The sequence below is a fragment of the Oryx dammah genome, unplaced genomic scaffold (assembly GCF_014754425.2).
Source record: "Oryx dammah isolate SB20612 unplaced genomic scaffold, SCBI_Odam_1.1 HiC_scaffold_3, whole genome shotgun sequence".
In the NCBI taxonomy this organism is placed as follows: Eukaryota; Metazoa; Chordata; class Mammalia; order Artiodactyla; family Bovidae; genus Oryx; species Oryx dammah.
The window spans coordinates 114,994,509-115,020,328 of NW_024070187.1; the positions used below are offsets into that span (position 1 = coordinate 114,994,509).

Below are 25,820 nucleotides of genomic sequence, written 5' to 3' on the forward strand. Positions count from 1 at the left end.
TTTTAAACTTACCTAATCAAACTGATCACATGGCCCACAGCCTTGTCTAACTCAGTAAAACTATGAGCCATGCCATGTAGGGTCGCCCAAAACAGGTGAGTCATGGTGGAGAGTTCTGACAAACGTGGTCCACTGGAGAAGGGAATGGCAAACCACTTCAGCATACGTGCCTTGAGAACCCCATAAGCAGCATGAAAAGGCAAAAAGATAGGATACTGAAAGATGAACTCCCCAGGTTGGTAGCTGCCCAGTATGCTACTGGAAAAGAGTGGAGAAATAACTCCAGAAAGAATGAAGGGACGGAGCCAGAGTGAAAACAGCGCTCAGCTGTGGATGTGACTGGTGATAGAAGTAAAGTCCAATGCTGTAAGGAACAATATTTCATAGGAACCTGGAATGTTAGGTCCCTGAATCAAGGTAAATTGGAAGTGGTCAAACAGGACATGGCTAGAGTGAACAACGATATTTTAGGAATCAGTGAACTAAAATGGACTGGAACGGGCGAATTTAGTTCGGATGACTATTATATCTACTACTGTGGGCAAGAATCCCTTAGAGAAGTGGAGTAGCCATCATGGTCAGCAAAAGAGTCTGAAATGCAGTTCAGTTCAGTTCATCCACTCAGTTGTGTCTGACTCTTTGCAACCCCATGAACTGCAGCACGCCAAGCCTCCCTGTCCATCACCAACTCCCAGAGGTCACTCAAACTCATGTCAATCAAGTTGGTGATGCCATCCAGCCATCTCATCCTCTGTCATCACCTTCTCCTCCTGCCCCCAATCCCTCCCAGCATCAGAGTCTTTTCTAATGAGTCAACTCTTTGCATGAGGTGGCCAAAGTACTGGAGTTTCAGCTTTAGCATCATTCCTTCCAAAGAAATCCCAGGGCTGATCTCCTTCAGAATGGACTGGTTGGATCTCCTTGCAGTCCAAGGGACTCTCAAGAGTCTTCTCCAACACCACAGTTCAGTTCTTCGGCGCTCAGCTTTCTCAAGCGGTACCTGGGTGCAATCTCAAAAATGACAGAATGAACTCTGTTTGTTTCCAAGGCAAACCATTCAGTATCACAGTAATCCACGTCTATGCCGCAACCACTAATGTCAGAGAAGCTGAAGTTGAATGGTTCTATCAAGACCTTTTAGAACTAATACCCAAAAAAGATGTCCTTTTCATCATAGGAGACTGGAATGCAAAAGTAGGAAGTCAGGAGATACCTGGAGTAACAGACAAGTTTGGCCTTGGAGTACAAAATGAAGCAGGGCAAATGCTAACAGAGTTTTGCCAAGAGAACACACTAGTCATAGCAAACACCCTCTTCCACCAATATAAGAGACAACTCTACACATGGACATCACTAGATGGTCAATACTGAAATCAGATTGATTATATTCTTTGCAGCAAAAGTTGGAGAAGCTGTATACAGTCAGCAAAAACAAGACCGGGAGCTGACTATGGCTCAGACCATGAACTCCTTGTTGCCAAATTCAGACTTAAAGAAAGTAGGGAATACCACTAGATCATTCAGGAATGATCTAAATAAAATCCCTTATGATTATACAGTGGAAGTGACAAATCGATTCAAGGGATTAGATCTGATAGACAGAGCGCCTGAAGAACTATGGACGGAGGTTCATGACATTGTACAGGAGGCAGTGATCAAGACCATCCCCAAGAAAAAGAAATGCAAAAAGGCAAAATGATTGTCTGCGGAGGCCTTACAAATAGCTGAGAAAAGAAGAGAAACTAAAGGCAAAGGAGAAAACAAAAGATACACCTATTTGGCTGTGGAGTTCCAAAGAATAGCAAGGAGATATAAGAAAGTCTTCCTCAGTGATCAATGCAAAGAAATAGAGGAAAACAATAGGATGGGAAAGACAAGAGATCTCTTCAGGAAAATCAGAGATACCAAGGGAATATTTCATGCAAAGATGGGCACAATTAAGAACAGAAATGGTATGGACCTAACAGAAGCGGAAGATATTAAGAAGAGGTGGCAAGAATACACAGAAGAACTGTACAGAAAAGATCTTCACAACCCAGATAATCACGATGGTGTGATCACTCACCTAGAGCCAGACATCCTGGAATTAGAAGTCAAGTGGGCCTTCAGAAGCATCACTACGAACAAAGCTAGTGGAGGTGATGGAATTCCAGTTGAGCTATTTCAAACCCTGAAAGATGATGCTGTTAGAGTGCTACACTCAATATGCCAGCAAATTTAGAAACCTCAGCAGTGGCCACAAGACTGGAAGAGGTCAGTTTTCATTCCAATCCCAAAGAAAGGCAATGCCAAAGAATGCTCAAACTAACGCACAGTTGCACTCATTTCACACTCTAGCAAGGTGATGCTCAAAATTCTCCAAGCAAGGCTTCAACAGTATGTGAACCGAGAATTTCCAGATGTTCAAGCTGGATTTACAAAAGGCAGAGGAACCAGAGATCAAATTGCCAACATTTGTTGGATCATCAAAAAAGCAAAGAGAGTTGATGCTTTTGAACTGTGGTGTTGGAGAAGACTCTTGAGAGTCCCTTCGACTGCAAGGAGATCCAACCTGTCAGTCCTAAAGGAAATCAGTCCTGAATATTCATTGGAAGGACTGATGCTGAAGCTGAAGCTCCAATACTTTGGCTACCTGATAGGAAGAACTGACTCCTTAGAAAAGATCCTAATGATGGGAAAGATTGAAGGCAGGAGGAGAAGGGGACGACAGAGGATAAGATGGTTGGATCGCATCACTGACTTCATGGACATGAGTTTGAGCAAGCTCCGGAAGCTGGTGATAGACAGGGAAGCCTGACATGCTGCAGTCCATGGGGTCGCAAAAAGTCAGACACGACTGAGGGATTCAGCTGACCTTCTGGTTCTTCCCTGGTGGTCCAGTGATTGAGTCTCTGCCTTCCAGTGCAGGGGACATGGGTTCAGTCCCTGGTCAGAGAAGTAAGATCCCATATACTGCACAGCATGGCCAACCCTCCCTCAAAAAACAAACAAAAAAAGCAACTTACCTTCTCTATTTTCAGACATTTAAATTTCCTATGTACTTTGAAGTGTTTTCTTTTTTCAGTTAAAAGAGCCCTGTAGGGCCTCTGATGGGAATTGCATTAAATTTATATTTGGGAGAATTAAACATTTTGTTCCTATCTCAGTGCTGTGTTTTTCCATTTGTATAGATCATGCTCTATGCCATTTTGTAAGATTTTAAATTTTCATCATGAGTGTCTGGTGCCTTTCTTATTAACTTAATTGTAAGTATAACTCCTCTATTGTAAAGGAAAGATTTCCCCCATTTGCACTTGTTGGTTATTATCATTGTTATAGATACTTGAGTTACGTTGTCTGGGATTGAACCCAGTTCCATCACTTCCTGTCCAGCCCAAGCTTGTTAAAGTCTAAATGAGAAGTTTATATGCTTTACTGAATCTCTAATGTTCTTACACAATTGTTCCATCTAAGAATTTCTTCAAACCTTTAATACTTGCAAGCTTTCTGTAAAATATTTAACTTGGCTTTTCAAAGTCAAGTATTCAGATGCTGATACCAAGTGATACTTTTCAGTGAGCATTTCCTGACTACACAGATCTGCCTCCAGTTCCCTTGAAGACATTTTGCCCGAGTGTTTACTGCAATGGCAGTATGCATTTTGTTTGTAAATTTTCTTACATTGGTTCAGTTAAGTAAGTGATGAGGAAATGATTATAGAGGCTATTTTCAGTGTTTAGTTAATTATATGACTTAGATTTTAATGTTTCCTTATTCTCTCATGTTTCCTTTCTGTGTCTTTTAAAGCTGCAGATGTGGTAGACAGATCCAGTGTTAAATATCCAGTACTACTTGAAGATGGAAAGAATCAATCACTGGAGGAAAAGGTGAGTCTTTGCAGATACGAGTAATTCTAAACAGACAGCTTGCACTTTTTCAACAAATATTTACCAAGTGTCAACCACATGCTGGGCACTGTGGACACAGTGGTTAAAAAACAAAAGAAGCTCTTCTCCAGGAGCTTCCAGTTTGCTTGTATGAGGGACGAGAAGGATAGAGAAGTGCAGTATTTCTCCATGACTCGGTGAATCAGTGTCACGATAGGAGTCAGGGCTGAGTGCTCTGGGATCGTTGCGATAGGAGTCAGGGCTGAGTGCTCTGGCATCGACTGGGGAGATGGCTAACCCGGTTTTTGTGCTGGCTTGTCCTGCTTTTCTCTGGTGGTGGGAGAGGAATCTGGGACACCTTTCTGAAGTGTGAGCACTCCGAGTTGAGGTCTAGGAAATGGTCTGTCTCAACATCCTCACCTTTAGAGAGTGGGGAAGGACTTTGGGATAATTTTTTAGGTTAAGGGAAGAAGAGCTGGAGCTTTGGGGTAGTGAAAATAGAGAAGTTCAGAAAAGAAGGGTATAAAATTTACAGTGGGGCTTCTCAGGTGGGTCAGGGGTAAAGAATCCACCTGCCAAGCAGGAGACCCAGGTTTGATCCTTGGGTTGGCAAGATCCCCTGGAGAAAAAATCGGCAACCCACTCGAGTATTCTTGCCTGGGACACCCCACAGACTGGGGAGCCTGGCGGGCCACAGTCCAGGGAGTCGCAAAGAGCTGGACAGGACTTAGTGACTAAACGACAGAAATTTACAGTGGGCGAGGCATGTGGTTGAACTTGGAGGAGAGGTGAGAAGAGGTCGTGTTACCAAGACCTTAACTGTGAATCAGTCGGGGAGGTGGCCTAACGGTTAAGACTGTGGTGGTGGTTCTCGTTCGGTCCCTAAGTCGAGTTCAGCTCCTTGCCACCCCATGGGCTGCAGCAAGCCCGACTTCCCTGCCCCTCCCTGTCTCCTGGAGTTTGCTCACACTCATGTGCGCCGAGTCTGGGCATCGACGAATGAGGATTCCTCTAGATCGAAACAGGCAGAATGTTGCTGCTGAGCTGTAATGTTTTAAAAAGTTGAGTAGGTAGAGCTGTGGCGATTCTATTTTCTCTATAAATGGCCTTTGCTTGGAAACCGTCAGTGGCTCATCCTCAGTCCCGTACGCGTGCACAGCACATCCCCTCCACAGCATCTCCTGTTACACACGGCCCCAGCACAGGGCTGAGGTGGGAGGCCTTCTCCACTAGCTCCTGTCTTTTCCAGCCCAGGGTGCAGCCAGGAGCTCCTGCCTGGGTTGAGAAGAACCACTGCTCGGGAAGACACGCCACAGTTCATTAGGAAGTTGGATCACAGTTGATGTGAAGCCATGTCTCCGCTTTACCTTAGATGGGTTTTATCAGATTCTACTTTGGTTTATAGACCTGTCTGATGAATCCATATTCTGTGACATATTTTCCATTTTTCTGTAGAATCTTAATTTGCTTACGAGCCAGCCGTCAGGAGTTTCCATCAAGTTCTGTCCTCAGTCCTCTGGTATGAGAGTCACAGATCAGCTATCTGCCGACCAAAACCAGAAAGGTATCAGCTCATCGGCTCCTTCAAGGTGTTCAGTTCCACAGTGTGACCAACAGGCTTCAGTTCTACAGAAAATGGAACGTAAAAGAAAATGCCTCCCAAAGGAAAACATAACCAATGAAAACAACAGAGAAAGCCTGAATCTTACAGGAAGCCACGTCTCATGTAACAATTCATCAGCGAAAACAAGTAAACTTGTGATATTGGAAGAAGATGCTAGTGATGTCAAAACCTACCTCAATTCCAGGCACTCAGAGGCATTCACAACTGATTTTTGTGACATTAGACATTTGGATGCTCTGGAGCAAAGCCAGCTGATTGAGACGCTCAAACAGGCAGCCACCGTGGTGGTGACTCTGATGTACGAGGACGGCTCCACCCAGCTGAGAGCTGACCAGGTCAGTAAACGGGCTTGGTTTGTGTTTGTTTCTGTTTTGTAGGCACCGTAACACAAACCCGTTTTCTTAGTGTCTGATTTTGATGGGAGAGCTAGCAATAAGGCTTTAAACCTTCCCCCTCCCCTAGTTCAGTTCAGTTCAGTTCAGTCGCTCAGTCGTGTGACAATGAGCAGTTCTCACTAGGTTTTTAAGAGACTGCCCAGTGTTTTCCAGGCTTCTTATACCATTTCACACTCCACCCGCATGTGTGAGGGTTCCAAGTTCTCCTCCTCCTTGTCAGCACTTGTCTGACTTTTCATATTTTAGCCATGTTCTTGTGTGTGAAGCGGTGTTTCATTGTGTTTTTAAAATATTCATTCACTTAGGTATTTACTTGGCTGCACCGAGTCTTAGCTGCGGCACGTGGGATCTTTCTTTGTTGCGCCATTCGGGATCTTCTGTTGCGATGCATGGGCTCTTGAGTTGTGGCGTGTGGGCTGGGTAGCTGTCGAGGGCAGGCTTAGTTGCTCTGCGGCGGCGTGTGGGATCTTAGTTCCCGGACCAAGGTCGGAACCGAGTCTCCTGCGTTGCAAGACAGACTCTTAGCCACTGGCCCCCCAGGGAAGTCCCTCAGTGTGGTTTTGAGTTGCATTTCCCTAACAGCTGGTGGCATTAGGCATCTTCTCGTGTGCTGGTTGTCTCTTTCGTGTCTTCTTTGGTGAAATGCCAGCTCTGGTCTTTTGCTCAGTCTTTAAATTGGGTTATTTGTGTTTTATTTTGGGCCTGTAAGATTTCTTTATATATTCTGATACAAGTTTCTTGTCAGATATATGGTTTGTAATTCTCCAAATCTGTGGCTTGTTTTTTAGCAATTTCTTGATGACTTTTTTGTGGTGTTTTCTTTTTAACTTTATTTATTATTTTTGGCTGTGTTGGCTCTTCATTGCTGCACTAGGCTTTCTCTCGTCAGGGTGACCAGGGGTTCCTCTTCTCTGAGGCCTGAGAGCTTCTTGTGGTGGTGGCCTCTCTTGTTGCAGAGCACAGGCTCTAGACTCACGGGCTTCGGTAGCTGTGACTCATGGACTTAGTTGCTCCCCGGAATGTGGGATCTTCCTGGCCAGGGATCAAACCCGTGTCCCCTCCATTGGCCGGCAGATTCTTAACCACTGGACCCCCAGGGAAGTCCCTTGATGGTGTTTTTAAAACACAAAAGGTTTTTTAATTTCATTAATTCCAGTCTGTCAGGTACTTCTTATATTGCTTGTGCTTTTGTTGGTATATTTAAGGATGCGTTGCCTATCCCAGGTCATGAATGCTTTTCCCTATTTTCTTCTAACAATTTAATTTGAGCTCTTACATTTAAACCCGTGATCCAGTTGAGTTAATTTTTGTGTGTGCTGTGAGATAAGGGCATAAACCCACCCTCTTGGATGTTGATACCTAGTTTTCCCAGCACTATTTGCTGAAAAGACTGTTTTCCCACTGAATTTTGGGGGCACTTTAATAGAAACTCAATAGATTGCAAATGTTAGGGTTTACTTCTGGACATTCACAGATGTATAGAACAGTCTTTTGGACTCTGTGGGAGATGGAGAGGGTGGGATGATTTGGGAGAATGGCATTGAAACATGTATAATATCATATAAGAAATGAATCTCCAGTCTAGATTTGATGCAGGATACAGGATGCTTGGGGCTGGTGCACTGGGATGACCCAGAGGGATGGTATGGGGAGGGAGGGGGGAGGGGTGTTCAGGATGGGGAACATGTGTACACCTGTGGCGGATTCATGTTGATGTATGGCAAAACCAGTACAATATTGTAAAGTAATTAGCCTCCAATTAAAATAAATAAATTTAAAATTTAAAAAAGTTCTTTAAAGGTTGATCTATATGTCTATTTGTATGCCAGTCCAACACTGTCTTGATTATTTTAGATTTATAATAAGTTTTGAAATTAGGAAGTGTTTCTTCTTACTTTATCTTTTTCAAGATTGTTTTGAGTATTCTGGGTCCTTTGCATTTCCATATAAATTTTAGGGTCAGCTTGTCAGTTTATTCAAATATCCAGCTGGAATTGTGATGTCCATTGTTTTGAATCTGTGGGTTAATTCTGATAGTTTTGTTGCCAACCCAGGCCCCTGGACTCTTCCATCAGCAGATGCTGATAAGAGGCCAGACGAGAGTCTCAGGCTGTACTGGGCTTGTGCTGTAGCGCACGGGGGCAAGAACAAGAGACAGGTCCCCTCACTCACCCTCCAAGAGAAGCTGCCTGGGCCCTTCAATGGGGTAGCAACGGGGCAGATCCTGTGGGCTGGGCAGGAGATGTTGCTTAGGGGGTCTGTCCACCCCCTTGCTGGGGCCGTGCGCAGCGATCACACGCAGTACCCTGCTTTTGCTCCCAGCACCTCAGAAACGGCAGTTTGATTCTGGCCCATTTGTTTCTGATTGCTCATAATGGTCCCAACCTGGCCGCACTTGAAGTTTCTTCGTGTCCTGTTGCTCGAGGAGACTTTGTCCGGGTGCAGCACTCTTTCCCCTCTGAGGGATTCTACACGCCTTCTTCTTAAGGGTTAAAGGGCCAAAGGTCTCTCCTTCTGGAGGTACTTCCTGCTGAACTGGGGCTGCAGACCCTACCCGTCTCGAGAGGCGTAGAAGTCCCTCGCTGAGTGTTCCCAGGACCAGTAGGGACCTGGGTCACCCTCCTTGGGAATGGATTGAAGCCCTTGAGCCATCAGGAGCCTTACCTGAAGATGTTAGAGCCTGGAAGACACAAACTTGACGTAAAGGTTAAACGGGGTCAAAAAGGAGAACAACGATAGCCATTAAAGGGCTTAGAAAAGGGGGGGAACCAAGTTACCAGGTTAACTCTTGACCGAACAGTGGAGGCAGTGTTGCCTCTACCCAGACTGTGAAGCCACTCTGCTTGGGTGCATGTCTCCTGAATATTGACCTCTCGCTGTCCTCTCGCATTGATCCAGGTGCATCGGGAAGTACTGGTTAAGCACAAACTGCCTTGCTTTGCTGGAAGGTAACCAGGAGCTCCGTGGTCATCAAGAATTACATGAGCCAAAGAAGAAACAGAAGTCTTAGGGTCTGTTAAGTCTTGCCCTGTCTGTTCCTTTACATAAGCAGGCTGCTTGGCTAGAGTCCTGAAGTTACTTCCTGAGAGGCGGAGCACCCCTCTACAGGGCTGCCGGTCGCTGGGTCGGCCGAGCCCATTCCTAGTGCACTCTGGGTTAGGTGATGACCTGGGCGAGTCCCACTGCGAGTGAGAATTCCTCTCGTTCCTGTGATTGCCGTTGTGCACTCCCCTATGAAGTGGACATGATCAGTGCCCTCGGAGGCTGTAGTTCTCTTGGAAAAGGATGAGATCTGGCCATAACTCCGCAGCATGTGGTGGTTTGGGTGTCTGCAGAGGAAAACAAAGCTGTCAGGGGCTCAGATCAGAATGGCTGTCTGACTGTTGTTAAGAGTGGACAGTCCCTGAAGGACACCGCTATTGCTGGTGCGTGCGTGGTGAGGGGTCAGAGGACCATTGTGGTGGGGATTTAGATTGTGTAGCCTTATGGTGGCCTTAACCAGATGCTCGTGCGTCACCTTGCTGGCCTGGTCAGTGGCCACAGTGACAAGCCAGACCCCTGTTTGGTCCGTATCCCACAGGCGGGTTGAGTTGATGGACGGGTGGATGGCACGTTTCCGTCCCACCATCACATTCGCCTTCCGTGTTGTTTAGGGAGCTGGGGCTACACTTTGAAACAGGGCCCCCGTGGGCGAGCTTGCAGGTACAGCTCCTTCCTGGGTAAGAGGCAGGGTACCGGGGGGGCGGGCAGGGTTCTTGAGCCATCTGAAGCGTTTAGCCTAGTGCACCCCACATCTCTCGTCCCGTTGTGTGGGGGAGTCAGGTTACAGCACTCGAACAGGCCGCCGGAAGGCGGAAGTGTGACCAGCAGAGGCCAAGGGGCTGGCAGTCGTCCCGACCCAGACTGTTGATTCGCAGCGGAACTGACGGGTTCAGAGGGAGTGTGAGGGGCGGGGTGGCGGCCAGCGGGGGGTGTTGACGTCATGTCCAGCATTCTCCTCGGTGCTCCCCTTGCGATAAGGTTCTGGCAATGTTGACAAATGAGCTCCCTAGCCATTGTTCGCTAGTCACGGGGACGAGGTGGCAGGTAGAATATCAGAAGCGCTCTTATGGTAGGGTATTTCCCTGGCCCCTCCAGACAGCAGAGCCGCCTCCCTGCCTGGGGTGGCTGAGCAAACTGGCAAAATGCAAGCAAGGATATGACGAAAAAGTAGCAAGTGGGAGCCCGGCCCACCGTGTCGCCTTCTCCTCGTCTGTTGGTGCTGCTTGTCTGACCACGTCTCTCACGTCCTCCACTGGCTTACGCACGTGTTGCTCCTCCCTTGCGACCTGCGGGCTTTGGGGAGGTAAGAGCTTCGGTCTGGACAAATGTACCCGGCTAGGTACCCTTTGCAGTTTGACAGCAGCGGGGGCTAGCGGTACTCTGCTGGGGCCCGTCCACTGCAGCAAGGGCCAGTTTTGGGGGGATGCCTCCTTCTAGGTTGGGGTTTGTTTTTTTTTTTTTTTTTGGTCAGTATCTTTTTAAAAAGTATTTATTAAAAGGTTATTTATTTGGCTGTGCCAAGTCTTACCTGCGGCCCCAGGATCTCTGGTCTGTGTTGCGGCGTGTGAGAGCTCCTAGCTGCAGCGTGTGGGGTCTAGTTCCCTGAGCGGGACTGAACCCGGGCCCCCTGCGCTGCGAGCACACAGCCCTGGCCACCGGGGTTCCTTTGTGGAGGGGCCGCCCCTTCTGCTGGGCTTTAGTGGGAGCTTCCAGCGTCTTGTTGGCAGAGTCCTGCGGTACCTTCTGAACTTGGCCTAGACTAATAACGTATCGCAGGGTCTGGCTCACTGCCTCCTCTGGTGGAATGTCAGTAGTAAGAGAAGGCTTTCCCTGGGTCATTTCACATGGGCTAAGCCTCAGATTATTCCTGGGGGCTACATGGATCCTGAGGAGTGCAGTAGGGAGCAGACTGGTCCAGGGTTCCCCCTTCAGAGCTTCACATAGGGGTTTGCTATAAGGTCATAATTTGGAGTCCAGATGCGGCAGAACCCAGCCATCCCGAGAAAGCCTTGGAGTCGGCTCTTCGGCTCTTCGTGGTTGGAGATAGTAATGCGCTAACTGCTGTCTTTCAATCCACACCCCAGGCTCCCGTTCCTGCTGAACCCGGTGTTGTGAAATCTGAGCCTTCATTGGAGAAACTTGGTCTCCCCTTTCTGCCAGAAGATTAGGACCTTAGCAGTATTCTGATCACTGCTTACATATTTGTCTTCAATATATTGTGATGGAGTTCCATTTTTCAGGCTTAGTTCCCTCAGTTCTTTGGCTAACTCATTTCTTTAAAAACGGAGGCCAAAAATAAATAAATAAATAAATAAATAAAAAATAAAAACGGAGGCCATTCTGAAGACCCTGCAGAAGCACTGTTCAGGTATATTGGGTAGCCTCCAGGGGGTCAGGCCCCTCTGTTCAGAAGCAAAAGGGCATTGAAAGCCTGGATGTCGCGGATACAGAAGAGTGCGTCTTTGGAGCCCAGAACAGAGAAATACCGAGCACTCCCTGGCACGTGGGTGAGGAGGTGTGTGGGTTTGGTACTACTGGTTAAATAGGGATGACTGTCAAGTCACTGCCCTTAAGTCTTTCGCAAAGCAATGCTCCCTGTTAGGCCTCTGGACGGTGAGTATCAGGGTATCGCAAGGAGATTGGCAGGGCCTAATGAGTCCCTGTGTTAGGAACTTGGTGAGCAGCTGTTTTACCACCCTCAGGGGCTTAGGCTTTAAAGGATATTGTCTCTTCCTGGTATCTTTCCCCAGGCTTTAATCTTGTTTCTATCAGGGCTTACCCTTCCTGGCCCTGAAGTATCCCATACCACAGAGTTCTCCTGTTCCTTAATTTCCTGGGGAATATTTTGATGACCAGCAGGCAGGTCATCTGGGGCTACCAAGAGATGCATTCTGGTTGAATTCTCTATCTTCTTGGACTTCTTTCTGTCCTAAAAATATACTAGTTCCTAGTTTATTTAGTGAGTCTCTTCCAAGGAGGGGGGCAGGACATTCCTGCCTATACAAAAAGGAGTGAGTAGCAATAGGCCTGACTCTGACTCCGAGGGCAAGGGGAGACCTACGCCACCTCACCTTGGCCACCCGCCAGCTCCCGTCACGGTGTAGCCACAGCGGGAGCTCGGCCAGCTGGCCAAGTCAGTGCAGAGCGACCAGCTCCCGTGTCTGCCAGACATTTAGTTCTCCTACATGCCGCCTCCCGGATGACCCGAGGCTCCACTGGAGTAATGAGGATGGATCGAATAGGATCCTGAGACAGGCTGGCACCCGCTCCCCACCAGTAAGTGTATGTGAATCTCTAGAGCATCCAGGAGACTCCGGTTCCCCGGGAACTGGGGCCAGCAGGGGTTGTCCTGTGGGCTCTCCACAGGAGGGCGCCCCGGACATTCCCTTTCCCAGTGCCCCATTCCGATGCTGGGGAAGGGCGTACACTGGTCCCTGCCCAGGTGATTCCTGGGCTGCTGCTCTGGTCTCCACAGCTGACTAGGTCCTCTTGACATGGTAGGTGGATCGAGGCAGCTAAGAGCTGTGTTTTCTTTACTAGTCTCTTCCTCTGCCACGTCCCAGTTGTTACAGACCTTGAAGCCTCCTCTGCCGAGGTTGACAGTGGGGTTTGGGGCCCAGCCGCAAGCTTTGGGTAATTTCCTCCTGGTATCGGGAGCACGCTGAGTGATAAAATGCACAGCCAGTAGGGACCTCCCTTCTGCAGACCCAGGGTCGGTGTCGTACTTCCTGAATGCCTCTCACCCGGCTCAGGAAGCTTGCTAAGTTTTTTCCTTTCTCCTGTGTGGCCTCTTGGACCTCGTCACGATTTGCAGGCTCCACCATACACCCTTCATCCCTTCTGGTGAACGAGTAGCATAATGCCTTACCCCGGCCTGGCCCACATGACCCTCACAGTCTCCGCGGGGGTCCTCTTCTGGCACTGCATCACTGGTGGCCGCTAGGCTGTCTGCGTGTTCCCTGGCCTTTCTTAGTGTGCACTCCTTCTCGTCTGGGGTGCAACAGTGGGCCAGAATAACTGTGAATTCTGCCAGGTCGGGGAGAATGTCAACCCCAGCCTGGGAAATTCATCTCTAAACTCATCAGGGTTCTCTGAGAACCTGCCAAACCTCTCCTTACAGATTCCTACATCTCCCATCAGAAGGAGATATACACTCTAGTAATTCTCCCTTCTGTCAGCTACTTCCTGGAGAGGGTAGAAGCCTTATGGTGTGAAAGTGGGGCTAACTTGGAATCTGATCAGAGCCCCACTGGGGCCAGCACTGGGGCTCTGGTTTCAGGGTCCCTGGGTCAAAGGGGTAAGGCAGAGGCCACGGGCTGAAGGCAGTACTGAAGGAAAAGAAGCGGGGGCCTGAGAAAGGACCCGCGTGCCAGTGGCGAGCTGGCCGCTGAGAGAGGGGAACTGTGAGAAAGTCTGTCTCTCAGTCTTTTGGGGGCAAAACAAAAATAGAGGCTGAGCACGCGGCAGGGATCCCTACAAGCGTGGTCTGGACAGTGTCACAAAGCCCTGCGTGTGAGGGACCTCTCCCCTTTTGGGGCACTCCTTACAGTATTTTTGTCCAATTGTAAAAGGGTGTTAAAGTTAAGGGGTCCATTCTGTGGCTTCTTCTTCTGATCAGCCAAGGCATATTGCCACCAGCTGTGTTGCCAAAGAAGACAATTTTTAAACCATCCAATTTCAACTGTCCCCAGTCTCTAAGAACGTAACCCAGAGAAGAATCTTTGGGGGGCGTTTCCCATGTTTACATATAAATCTGATGGTTAATGCCTAGAGATCCTGAGGCTGGATAAAGTCCTTGTGACCTGGCATAATAAAACCAAAGGTGAGATGACAGAGGAGATTGCAGAACTCTGTTCTCCATGATTGAAAACACAGAACAGAGAAATATTGAGAGGTTGTGTGAAGTTCACCCAGCCGATGCCTTGAGGGTAGAGGTGTGGATAAAAGACGGAAGGAGAAAGAACTAGGAGAGAAATCCTGCTGTTCCAGCCCGCCCCTGTGTGGGCGTCTGTTCAGGCAGTTCCAGTCGGCCCTGCTCTTCACAAGGGCCAGTGGAGGCAGGCACTCTGCCCACCACTCATCGGGGCGATCGTGCCAGTGGGTCTCGAACCCGCAGCTGGGACTTTAACCCAGGATAAAGAAGCTGAGAAGTCTGTGATGACCAGGCTTCCAGCCGCTACATGATGTGAGGCTTGAACCTCTATCACTGTCAGAAATCTCCTCTCAAGGAAGCCTCACTGGACTAGGGTCTTCATGCTAGGAGGCCAGCCTCTCCCACCTCTTGTCACCTGCCAAGGCAAACCAGGGCCAGCCTGAGGGAGCATGGCCTCACTGGCTGAGAGGGTTAGGCTGTATTTGCCTGATGTTCGCCTTCTCAGAACAGCACATAGGAGAGGACAGAGGAGGAAGTGGAGAGTGAGAGATACCAGAAGAGGGAAAGCGGAGGGGAAGCAACGTGAGCACAGTGAGGCCCCGGGGGCAGTGAAGGCAGGCGTGCCGAGCACTGTGGCCCTGAGCAGAGACGCAGGTGGCTGCTTGTCAGCTGCATCCAGCTTCACCAAATGGACCACGATCCTCTCTCAGAGGGACAGGGAAGAGGGAAGACCCAGGGGTCCCAGCAGAGTCGCCAAAAGCATGCTCCCAACCCGGGCGCTTGGACTCTTAACCGATAGAAATGATAGGAGGTCAGATGGGAATTTCAGGCAAGGCTTTGCTGGGGCTTGTGCCGCAAACAAGAGAGCAAGAACAAGAAACAGTTTCCTTGCCTGCTCCCTGCGAGGGCCTTCTTGGGTCCGAATGTGGAGCAACGGTGGGCGGTGGTTTGTGGGCTGGGCAGGAGGCATAGCTTCGGGGCTGTCCGCCCCCTTGGTGGTGCTGTGCACAGGACCGTGTGCAGTTCCCTGCTTTTGCTCCCAGAACACCAGAAATGGCAGTTTGTTTGTGGCATATCTGTACCTATTGCTCATAATTGTCCCCACTTGCCAATGCCCGCAGTTATTTTAGGCACTTACAGTTGCAGTCCCAGCCTTTTTGGCACCAGGGGCCAGTTTCACAGAAGACAGTTTTTCCATGGACTGGGACAGGGTTATGGTTTCAGGATGATTCAAGCGCATTACAGTTATTGTGTGTGTTTATTTCTATTATTATTGTTACATTGTGATATATAGTGAAATAATTATACAGCTCAGCGTAATGCAGAATGAGATCATCAGACATTAGATTTTCCTAAGAGCACACAGCCTAGATCCCTCACACACTGTTCACAGTACACTTCGTGCCCCTATGAGCGTCTGATGCCACCGCTGGTCTGACAGGAGGTGGAGCTCAGGTGATGGGAGCAGTGGGGAGCAGCTGTAAATACATAAGAAGCTTCGCTCACCTACCTGTTGCTCACATACTGCCGTGCGGCCCCATTCCTAACAGGCCATGGACCGATACTAGCATGTGGCCCGGGGTTGGGGACCCCTGACATATAGTCTCTTTGTTTCCTATTGCTCAAGGAGACATTTGTCCAGGTGCAGGCGCGCTGGTATGCGCCCAAGTCCCAGCCTAGCTCAGACTTGCCATCTTGAAAGCAGTATTGAATTTTCTGATTCATGAACAAGGGGTGTCTTTTCATTTATTTAAAAGTTCAATTTCTTTTAGCAGTGTTTTGTAATTTTCAATGTAGTATATAGATCTTGCTTTACCTTTCATTTTTGAAAGATATTTTTATGGGATAAAGAATTGTAAGTTAATAGGTTTTTTTCTTTCAATAGTTTAAAAATGTTACACAACTGTCCTCTAACTCGCTTTTAGTGAGAAGTCTGCCGTCACCCTCATCTCTGTTCTGTCTAGGCAAAGCATCCCGCTCCCCTTCCCTAGCTTCTTTTAAGGTTTTCTCTATATCACTGGTTTAAACAATTTGATTATGGGACTTGCCGTAGTTTTGTTGTACTTGGGGTTTATTAATCTTTTTGATTCTACAACTTAGCTTGAGAGAATTGACATTGAGTTTTATTGTCGTTAAGCGTGGTATGTGTCTCTTTTAAGTAGGTCTTCTCTGATTTCTTTCATCAGTGTTTTGTAAGTTTTTAGTACACAGATCCTATACATGTTATATTGATTTCTAAGTATTTAATTTTGGGGACTAGTTATTATAAATGGTAATTACTTTTTTAAAATGTTTACTTTTACATGTTCATTGTTAGTGTATGGAAATATAACTGATTTTTGTGTTTTGATCTTGTATCCTGCAACCTTGCTTAGCTCACATATTCCTTCCAGGAGATGTTTTATTTTGTAGATTCCTTTGGGTTTTCTACCCAAATATTTGTTATCTGTAAATAGTGATGGTACAGGTCTTCCTTTCTAATTTATAGGTCTTTTATTTCTTTTTCCTGCTGTATTGCATTAGCTAAGACTTCCATTATGATGTTGAATAAGGAGGAGACCAGATTTAGAGAGTGAGATGTTTTGGGTTTTGGCCTTAATTGTCATTAAAGGAGGTGTTCACTTACTAATTTTAATTTTAAGCCTTTTCTTTCTGCTTAAGTATAAAACATGACCGATCCTTCTTGAACAAATGCGTGATTTATGCTTGATCTTGTAACTTTATTTTATTGTGTGTTCACAGGCTCTGGTTTCCTCTGTTAAAGGCATTGTGATGTTACTGAGGAGCCATCCCGAGGAAGGCAGCAGTCCTCTGGCTGCCCCAGCCTCTGACAGTGTTCCGGAGGACATGCCCAGTGATCAGTGTATCTACATAAAAACTAAGCACTCCCCTATCTGGGTCCAAGAGCAAGAGGCACGTCACCAATTTGCCAAGTAAGAAATCTTCACTAATCACCTTAAATCCGATTCACCCAGTTTATCCTAATTAAGAGTTTCCCAAGCTCCAATTTCAGTTATTTAGAGTTTCAGAATTTTTGTAGAGCACATGAAAGTGAAATGGATCTAAAAGACAGAAACCGCCACAAACACTGGCCCTCTCTCCCACAAAGAGCTCTGAAATGGAGGGACCATCCACGGGAGCCTGCTCCAGGACTTGAGTCAACATTGCAATGAGAAGTCGGCAAGACGAGAGTCATGTTAAGGAGCAAAAACCCACCGTCGCTGCTGGAGCCCTGGCTGAGCTCCTCAAGATACTCGCTCGCTCACTCACGGCATTGGAAAGCGGTCTCTGCCTTCAAGCAGCAGATGGTCCTCAAGGCTACCAACCTATCACTAATTTCAAAGTTTCACTTTGTGAAAATAGACAAGAAACGTCTCACTTGTATCTGCCTTCTTAGAGTCCCAGAATCTCAGAACAGGCAGGGATGCCCTGCTGCCCCTTCTCAGCCCCTAAAAGTCCCCTCGTGGGCTGGAGTCTGTGCCCCTCCTCACCGTTTCTTTCCCATATTGTCAGCCTGACTCACTTCTGGTTTCGGTGGGGGCACCCACTGTCTGGGCACCTTGCTGTCTGAGCCCAGGTCAGCTGGGCACCCCGAGAGAGCTCCCTGAAGCCACTGCCCTGGAGAGGCACCCGAGGAGGCTCCGGGTAGGAAGGTGGGGACCTGGTCCTGGCCGGCCCTGCCTGAGTCGGGCTCACCGGGCTCTGGGTGATCTTTAGGTAGTTGTTGCGTGGGCTCCACCTGCCAATAGTGACGCTCCAGGCCCGGAGTGCCCGAGGCGCTGGTCCAGCCTGTACCCCTCGCACTGTGCCCCCACAGGCATTTCCTCAGCAGGGGCCACTGCTGCACAGGGCACACGTCAGCAAACACTGCTGGGCAATCTGAGGAATGGGACTTATCACTCACAAGCCCTGGCACGCCCAGGGCTGCACAGAGGGGTTATAGGGAAAGAAAGAGAAAGGGCATGCATAGACCTGGGGCTCTGCCTTTTTAGAGTTTGAAGGTGGGGTGTCTAGGGTTTCCAGGAGTCACTCTTTATTGGCTAATTTAAAGCATCAGAGCAGGAATTAGGGCACAGGAAGGGTGAGAAGCCATGTCACTCACAAAGTCAGTTATCTGCTTACCCAGGGCTTTCTGGAAAGACCTGGCGGCTCAGCTGGTAAAAACTCTGCCTGCAGTACAGGAGACCTGGGTCCCATCCCTGGATCAGGAAGATCCCCTGGAGAAGGGAATGGCGAACACTCCAGTATTCTTACCTGGACAATCTCATGGACAGAGGAGCCTGGCAGGCTACAGTCCATGGGGTCACAGAGAGTCAGACACGGCTGAGCAACTGACGCTTACCCACTCACTCTGGAAGAGGACGCTTCACCTGGCTGCTTCTCTGGTTGTTTTACCCCGCAGCTGAGTAGCACAGCTGGCAACATGTCTATTCAGGATGGACATCTTTTGAAACGGACGCCTCAGCAATAAAAGCTTAATGTCAGGCATGTACACCACAGTGAGAATCAAACATTTGACAACACAGCACGCTGCTCCCAAGAACCCATAACCTTCTTTTTACATAGCTTTCTTTTGAAAGAACAATCGGGAGTCTGTTTCTGTGTCAGACCTCTGTGAGAGCAGGGCCCTAATGTTTGGACTTCTTTTCTGAATTCTGGATTTTATATCCTATTCCACATTCCCGGACACGACTGAGCAACTTCACTTTCACTCTTCACTTGCATGCATTGGAGAAGGAAATGGCAACCCACTCCAGTGTTCTTGCCTTGAGAATCCCAGGGACGGGGGAGCCTGGTGGGTCGCCCAGAGTCGGACACAACTGAAGCAACTTAGCAGCAGCAGCAGCCGCCACATTCTCCACTTGAACATCTGGCAGTCACTTAAGCTCCGATCCTCCCTCTGCTTTTTGTTTTGCAGATGTGGTGAAATTGACTTAGAAAACACACTGTGTTTTAGCCACCTTGTCTGAGAAGATACTGTCTTTTTGTTGTGTGTCCTGTCTTAAGCTAGAAATCGCAGCTAGGTTGTGCCTTTTAGTGGGAGAGATTATAGTTGTTAGGTGGCCTCATTGAGAACTTCTGAGTTTCCAGCTACAAGAGCACCAAAGTGGGAGGGAACTCCAGGAGTCCCAGCTGCTTCTCCCTCACACCCCCTCCAGGCCCAGCAGAGCCCAGGCCTGACGTTCCGCTGTCGGCAGTGGCCCTCTTCAAGGGAAGCCCAAGTGAAAGCACAGGAGAAAGTGCAAAAAGCCTAAAAATGCCTGCTTGCAGAGTAATCAGAGCTAACTGGACTCCAGCTTTCCTTCTTCCTCAGCCTCATCCAAAGACCCTTGCTGATGTATTAACAAGCAGTTACCATCAGTTCAGTTCAGTTCAGTCGCTCAGTTGTGTCCGACTCTTTGCGACCCCATGAATCACAGCACGCCAGGCCTCCCTGTCCATCACCAACTCCCAGAGTTTACCCAAACTCACGTCCATCGAGTCGGTGATGCCATCCAGCCATCTCATCCTCTGTCATCACCTTCTTCTCCTGCCCCCAATCCCTCCCAGCATCAGGGTCTTTTCCAATGAGTCAACTCTTGGCATGAGGTGGCCAAACTATTGGAGTTTCAGCTTCAGCATCAGTCCTTCCAATGAACACCCAGGACTGATCTCCTTTAGGACGCACTGGTTGGATCTCCTTGCAGTCCAAGGGACTCCCAAGAGTCTTCTCCAACACCACCTTGGGCCCTGGCAGCAGCAAGATCGGGTCTCAGACCTCAGCGTGGCTGCGCCTCAGTTGTGGAAAGCCGGGGAAATTGTCTCGCCCTTCCAGGCCTCGGTTTCCTCATCTCTAAAATGGGTGTGTGCTCTGTCGTGCTCCGTCGTGTCCGACTCTGCGACGCCGTGGGCTGTAGCCCTCCCTGCTTCTCTGTTCGTGGACTTTTCCAGGCGAGAATACCAGAACAGATAGCCATTCCTGCAGCATAATGGGTCTAGTGCCTGCCTAGTGGGGTGTGACACGGCTTCAGTGCAGCAGTCCCTGTGAGTGCTTAGTTAGGCATGCACACGTGGTGAGGACTTGATAAACGTCAGCTATCATGAGTCCCATAACCAAGGAGCTCATGATTTAGTGGGGGCAGGGTAAGTTACGGTGTCACGACCGTGGTCCTGGCTGTGGCAGGTGTGTGGCCAGGAGTACTGGAGCAGGGGGCCTGGAGTGTCAGAGGGCATGGCATAGTCTGGTGATGGAGGAAGGAGATTCCAGTGTGGGCAGAGCGCAGGCTGGTGGCGGGGGTTGGTGCTGGGAACACAGGCTGGGCCTGGCAGGGAGGAGTCCGGGGTGCGTCAGCTCTGCTCAGGGGTTGGGGGCTTAGTCTGCAGGTGGTTGTGCTGCATCCAGGAACTGGCTCTGAAGAGCTGTGTGAACTTGACTTCATGACTAACCTCTTTGTGTCTCGGCTTCATCATCCGTAAAATACAGATAATAAGTAACACCTACCTCTGTCAACCAAAAAATAACACAGAGGGTGCAAATAAGTTTATTTGGGGTCTTAAGAATTGCAATTCAAGAGACAAAGATTCAGGTAACCTCAAAAGAGTGTTCTGGGGAAGAGAGTCAGGGGTTTATGAAAACAAAAAGCCATAAGGTTGTTAAAAGTTTCCTGGCGAGGACTCTCCTGGTAGCCCAGTGGTTAGGAGTCTGCCCGCCTGTGCAGGGACACCAGTTCAATCCATGGTCCGGGAAGAACCCACATCCCTCGGAGCAGCTAAGCCCATGTGCCTCAGCTGCTGAACCCTAGCTCTGGGGCCCACGCGTCCAGCTGCTGAGGCCCACACGCCCAGGCTGTGCTCTTCGACAAGGGAAGCCCCCCGCAGTGAGAAGCCAGTGCCTCAGTGAAGACCCGGCAAAACCGGAAACAAACAAAATTTCTTTTTAAAGTAGGCTGGCAAGAACTGTGACGGCCTCTGATACAACCCAGAAAACGTTTGTCCTCAAGGAATCACAAATTGTTTCAGGGTAGAGGTCCGAAAGATAGACAGGGGGTTTCGGGTTCTGGCAGACATTCTGGATGTTGTCACCAGGTCGAAAGGTCAGACTCCCCCCAGGCTGCGTTGCCCCTGAGTCCCCCCTCCTCAGGGGCCTCCAGGCTCTGTTCTGGGAACTGAGCAAGACCAACCCATTTCGATTTTCCCTGCACACCTCATATGATTTGAGTTAACCTGCGGAAAGCTTGCAGAAGAACGTCTGCCCATAACACTGCACAGGTGACAGCTGTTGGTGGCATAGCTTTGGTATTTTTCCAGGATGGGAAGTTTCAAACCAGTCTGTCTACCAGTGAATGTCTTTTCACTTTCTAGGAATGTGTTGCTCGAAGTACTGAAATGTAAACGCCCCGTTATTTGCTTTAACGCAAAGGATTTTGTGAGAACAGCACTGCAGTTATTCGGTGATGATGGCAGTTGGAAGTGTGGTACGTTTTAGATTTATCATCTCCCACAGATGTAACTGTCCCACAGCGATTCCTCCTGGGGATGGGAGCGCGGTGAGGACTGCCATGTTTCACAGCTCAGAGGTTGGGGGGGCGTCACCGCTGCTCGGCATTACCCATGCAGCCAGCCGCATGCCCTGAGCACGAAGAGGCACTTTCCCTCTGTTTTACATTATTAGAGTTTTTTCAAGTATATATTACTTGTGTGTTTAAAATAGGGAAGAAGTGACATGCAGCTTGGTAGATGGACTTATTGTCACCACAAACAGCTGTAAACTCTCTAAGAATTCAACTAAAGCCAGAGTGATCAACATCAAAACAGTATAAAGCACACTTTTATCTTTTATTTAACATTAGAAATAACAATTTTAGAAACTTTTTTTTTTTTTACTAGATGGACAGGTATGTATTAAAGCAAATATAGAAAGAATGTTCATTGTAGAGTCTGGGTAGTGGATACATGAGTATTCACCGTGCAGTTCTTTTCAAACTGTCTGAATGTTTGAAAATATTTATAGTAAGATGGCACTAGTGGTAAAGAACCCATCTGCCAATGCAGGAGATGTAAGAGACGCGGGTTCCATCCCTGGGTTGGGAAGATCCCCTGGAGAAGGGAATGGCAACCCACTCCAGTATTCTTGCCTGGGAAATCCCATGGACAGAGGAGCTTGGTGGGCTACAATCATCAATGGGGTCACAAGGAGTCGGAAGCAACTTAGCATGCATGCAAGGCATTGGAAAAAAAACTTTTTTCTTGTACAAAATTCCCAACGCAATATAAAGCACCTGTGATACAGCAAGCTGTATTTGGTCTTTCTCTCTGGTTCGTGGCTCTCAGCTCTGAAAACCCAAGCCACGTCCAGGGTACTGAGTGTCCTCCGTGTGCCAATGAGCACTAGGGGCTGGAGGCAGCACGGCTTCAGGGCGGGCGGTCAGCAGACAGAGGAGGCTCCACTGAGGACCGGAGCTTTCAGTCCTACCCGCCACCTCCAGGAAGGGGAGACGGGCTGGAGAGCAGTGTCTCAGTCAGCCACACTGAGCTGATGACGCCTCCATAAAATGCCCTCCTGGTGGGATTCCAGGTGGGCAGCCCAGGCGCTGGGAGGGGGCGGCACAGCTGGAGAGGGTGTGGAGGTTCTGTACCCCTGCCCTGTGCCTTGCCCTGTGCACTCTTCCGCCTGGCTGTTCCTGGGTTGCAGGCTTTATAATAAAGAGATGTGAGTTGACAGGGTGCTTGCAGCAAAGGCTGGGCCCTGAGGAGGGCGCGTGGGAGCCTCCCCTGGCTTAGAGCCGCGTGGCAGGAGGCACAGCAGGCCCGGGGCTGGGGGTGGGTGCCTGCGGTGGGGCCCTCTGTGCAACTGAGGCTTGAGCTGCAGGGTCTGCACTCACTGCTGGGAGCTGTGGGCGCGCAGCTGCATCTGCAGAGAACGGCAGGCATGTGCAGGACACAGCAGGTCTGAACGGTTTCCAGCTCTGTCCAGTCTTCTTTCCCCACTAGCTCCAAACCTCTGTCCCCTGGGTTATTTGGTAGCACAGCCCAAGCATGGCATTCAGTTCAGTTCAGATCAGTCGCTCAGTTGTGTCCGACTCTTTGTGACCCCATGAATCGCAGCACGCCAGGCCTCCCTGTCCATCACCATCCCCCGAAGTTCACTCAGACTCACGTCCATCGAGTCCGTGATGCCATCCAGCCATCTCATCCCCGGTCGTCCCCTTCTCCTCCTGCCCCCAATCCCTCCCAGCATCAGAGTCTTCCAGTGAATCAACTCTTTGCATGAGGTGGCCAAAGTACTAGAGTTTCAGCTTTAGCATCATTCCTTCCAAAGAAATCCCAGGGCTGATCTCCTTCAGAATGGACTGGTTGGATCTCCTTGCAGTCCAAGGGACTCTCAAGAGTCTTCTCCAACACCACAGTTCAAAAGCATCAATTCTTTGGCACTCAGCCTCCTTCACAGTCAGCTCTCACATCCGTACATGACCACAGGAAAAACCATAGCCTTGACTAGACGGACCTTAGTCGGCAAAGTAATGTCTCTGCTTTTCAATATGCTGTCTAGGTTGGACATAACTTTTCTTTTCCAAGGAGTAAGCGTCTTTTAATTTCATGGCTGCAATCACCATCTGCAGTGATTTTGGAACCCCCAAAATAAAGTCTGACACTGTTTCCACTGTTTCCCCATCTATTTCCCATGAAGTGATGGGACCGGATGCCATGATCTTCATTTTCTGAATGTTGAGCTTTAAGCCAACTTTTTCACTCTCCTCTTTCATTTTCATCAAGAGGCTTTTTAGCTCCTCTTCACTTTCTGCCATAAGGGTGGTGTCATCTGCATATCTGAGGTGATTGATATTTCTTCCAGCAATCTTGATTCCAGCTTGTGTTTCTTCCAGTCCACCGTTTCTCATGATGTAGTCTGCATAGAAGTTAAATAAGCAGGGTGACAAGATACAGCCTTGAAGTACTCCTTTTCCTATTTGGAACCAGTCTGTCGTTCCATGTCCAGTTCTAACTGTTGCTTCCTGACCTGCATACGGGTTTCTCAAGAGGCAGGTCAGATGGTCTGGTGTTCCCATCTCTCTCAGAATTTTCCACAGTTTACTGTGATCCACACAGTCAAAGGCTTTGGCATAGTCAATAAAGCAGAAATAGATGTTTTTCTGGAACTCTCTTGCTGTTTCCATGATCCAGTGAATGTTGGCAATTTGATCTCTGGTTCCTCTGCCTTTTCTAAAACCAGCTTGAACATCAGGGAGTTCACAGTTCACATATTGCTGAAGTCTGGCTTGGAGAATTTTGAGCATTACTTTACTAGCATGTGAGATGAGTGCAATTGTGCAGTACTTTGAGCATTCTTTGGCATTGCCTTTTTTGGGGATTGGAATGAAAACTGACCTTTTCCAGTCCTGTGACCACTGCTGAGTTTTCCAAACTTGCTGGCATATTGAGTGCAGCACTTTCACAGCATCATCTTTCAGGATTAGAAAGAGCTCAACTGGAATTCCATCACCTCCACTAGCTTTGTTGGTAGTGATGCTTTCTAAGGCCCACTTGACTTCACATTCCAGGATGTCTGGCTCTAGGTGAGTGATCACACCATCGTGATTATCCAGGTCATGAAGATCTTTTTTGTACAGTTCTTCTGTGTATTCTTGCCACTTCTTCTTAATATCTTCTGCTTCTGTTAGGTCCATACCATTTCGTCCTTTATTGAGCCCATCTTTGCATGAAATGTTCCCTTGGTATCTCTAATTTTCTTGAAGAGATCTCTAGTCTTTCCCATTCTGTTGTTTTCCTCTATTTCTTTGCATTGATCGCTGAAGAAGGCTTTCTTATCTCTTCTTGCTATTCTCTGGAACTGTGCATTCAGATGCTTATATCTTTCCTTTTCTCCTTTGCTTTTTGCTTCTCTTCTTTTCACAGCTATTTGTAAGGCCTTCTCAGACAGCCATTTTGCTTTTTTGCATTTCTTTTCCATGGGGATGGTCTTGATCCCTGTCTCCTGTACAATGTCATGAACCTCATTCCATAGTTCATCAGGCACTCTATCTGTCAGATCTAGGCCCTTAAATCTATTTCTTACTTCCACTGTATAATCATAAGGGATTTGATGTAGGTCATACCTGAATGGTCTAGTGGTTGTCCCTACTTTCTTCAGATTAAGTCTGAATTTGGTAATAAGGAGTTCATGATCTGAGCCACAGTCAGCTCCCGGTCTTGTTTTTGTTGACTGTATAGAGCTTCTCCATCTTTGGCTGCAAAGAATATAATCAGTCTGATTTCGGTGTTGACCATCTGGTGATGTCCATGTGTAGAGTCTTCTCTTGTGTTGTTGGAAAAGGGTGTTTGCTATGACAGTGCATTTTCTTGGCAAAACTTTATTAGTCTTTGCCCTGCTTCATTCCGCATTCCAAGGCCAAATTTGCCTGTTACTCCAGGTGTTTCTTGACTTCCTACTTTTGCATTCCAGTCTCCTATAATGAAAAGGACATCTTTTTTGGGTGTTAGTTCTAAAAGGTCTTATAGGTCTTCATAGAACTGTTCAACTTCAGCTTCTTCAGCATTACTGGTTGGGGCATAGACTTGGATTACCGTGATATTGAATGGTTTGCCTTGGAAACGAACAGAGATCATTCTGTCATTTTTGAGACTGTATCTAAGTACTGCATTTCGGACTCTTTTGTTGACCATGATGGCTACTCCATTTCTTCTGAGGGATTCCTGCCTGCAGTAGTAGATATAATGGTCATCTGAGTTAAATTCACCCACCCATTCCAGTCCATTTTAGTTCACTCATTCCTAGAATGTCGACATTCACTCTTGCAATCTCTTGTTTGACCACTTCCAATTTGCCTTGATTCATGGACCTGACATTCCAGGTTCCTATGCAGTATTGCTCTTTACAGCATCAGATCTTGCTTCTATCACCAGTCACATCCACAGCTGGGTATTGTTTTTGCTTTGGCTCCATCCCTTCATTCTTTCTGGAGTTATTTCTCCACTGACCTCCAGGAGCATATTGGGCACCTACTGACCTGGGGAGTTCCTCT

General features: G+C 48.2%; 1 protein-coding gene across 1 annotated transcript in view; it reads left to right on the top strand.

The window, feature by feature from the left end:
• The first annotated feature begins 3,788 nt into the window (after positions 1 to 3,788).
• POLN (DNA polymerase nu) overlaps positions 3,789 to 25,820 on the top strand; it is a 32,735-nt gene continuing 10,703 nt past the window's right edge. Inside the window, exons 1-4 of the mRNA XM_040237344.1 lie at positions 3,789 to 3,866; positions 5,322 to 5,825; positions 16,543 to 16,733; positions 21,142 to 21,254. Of these exons, the coding sequence (XP_040093278.1) occupies positions 5,388 to 5,825; positions 16,543 to 16,733; positions 21,142 to 21,254 (742 nt within the window). The 5' untranslated portion in view covers positions 3,789 to 3,866; positions 5,322 to 5,387. The remainder of the gene's footprint in view (positions 3,867 to 5,321; positions 5,826 to 16,542; positions 16,734 to 21,141; positions 21,255 to 25,820) is intronic.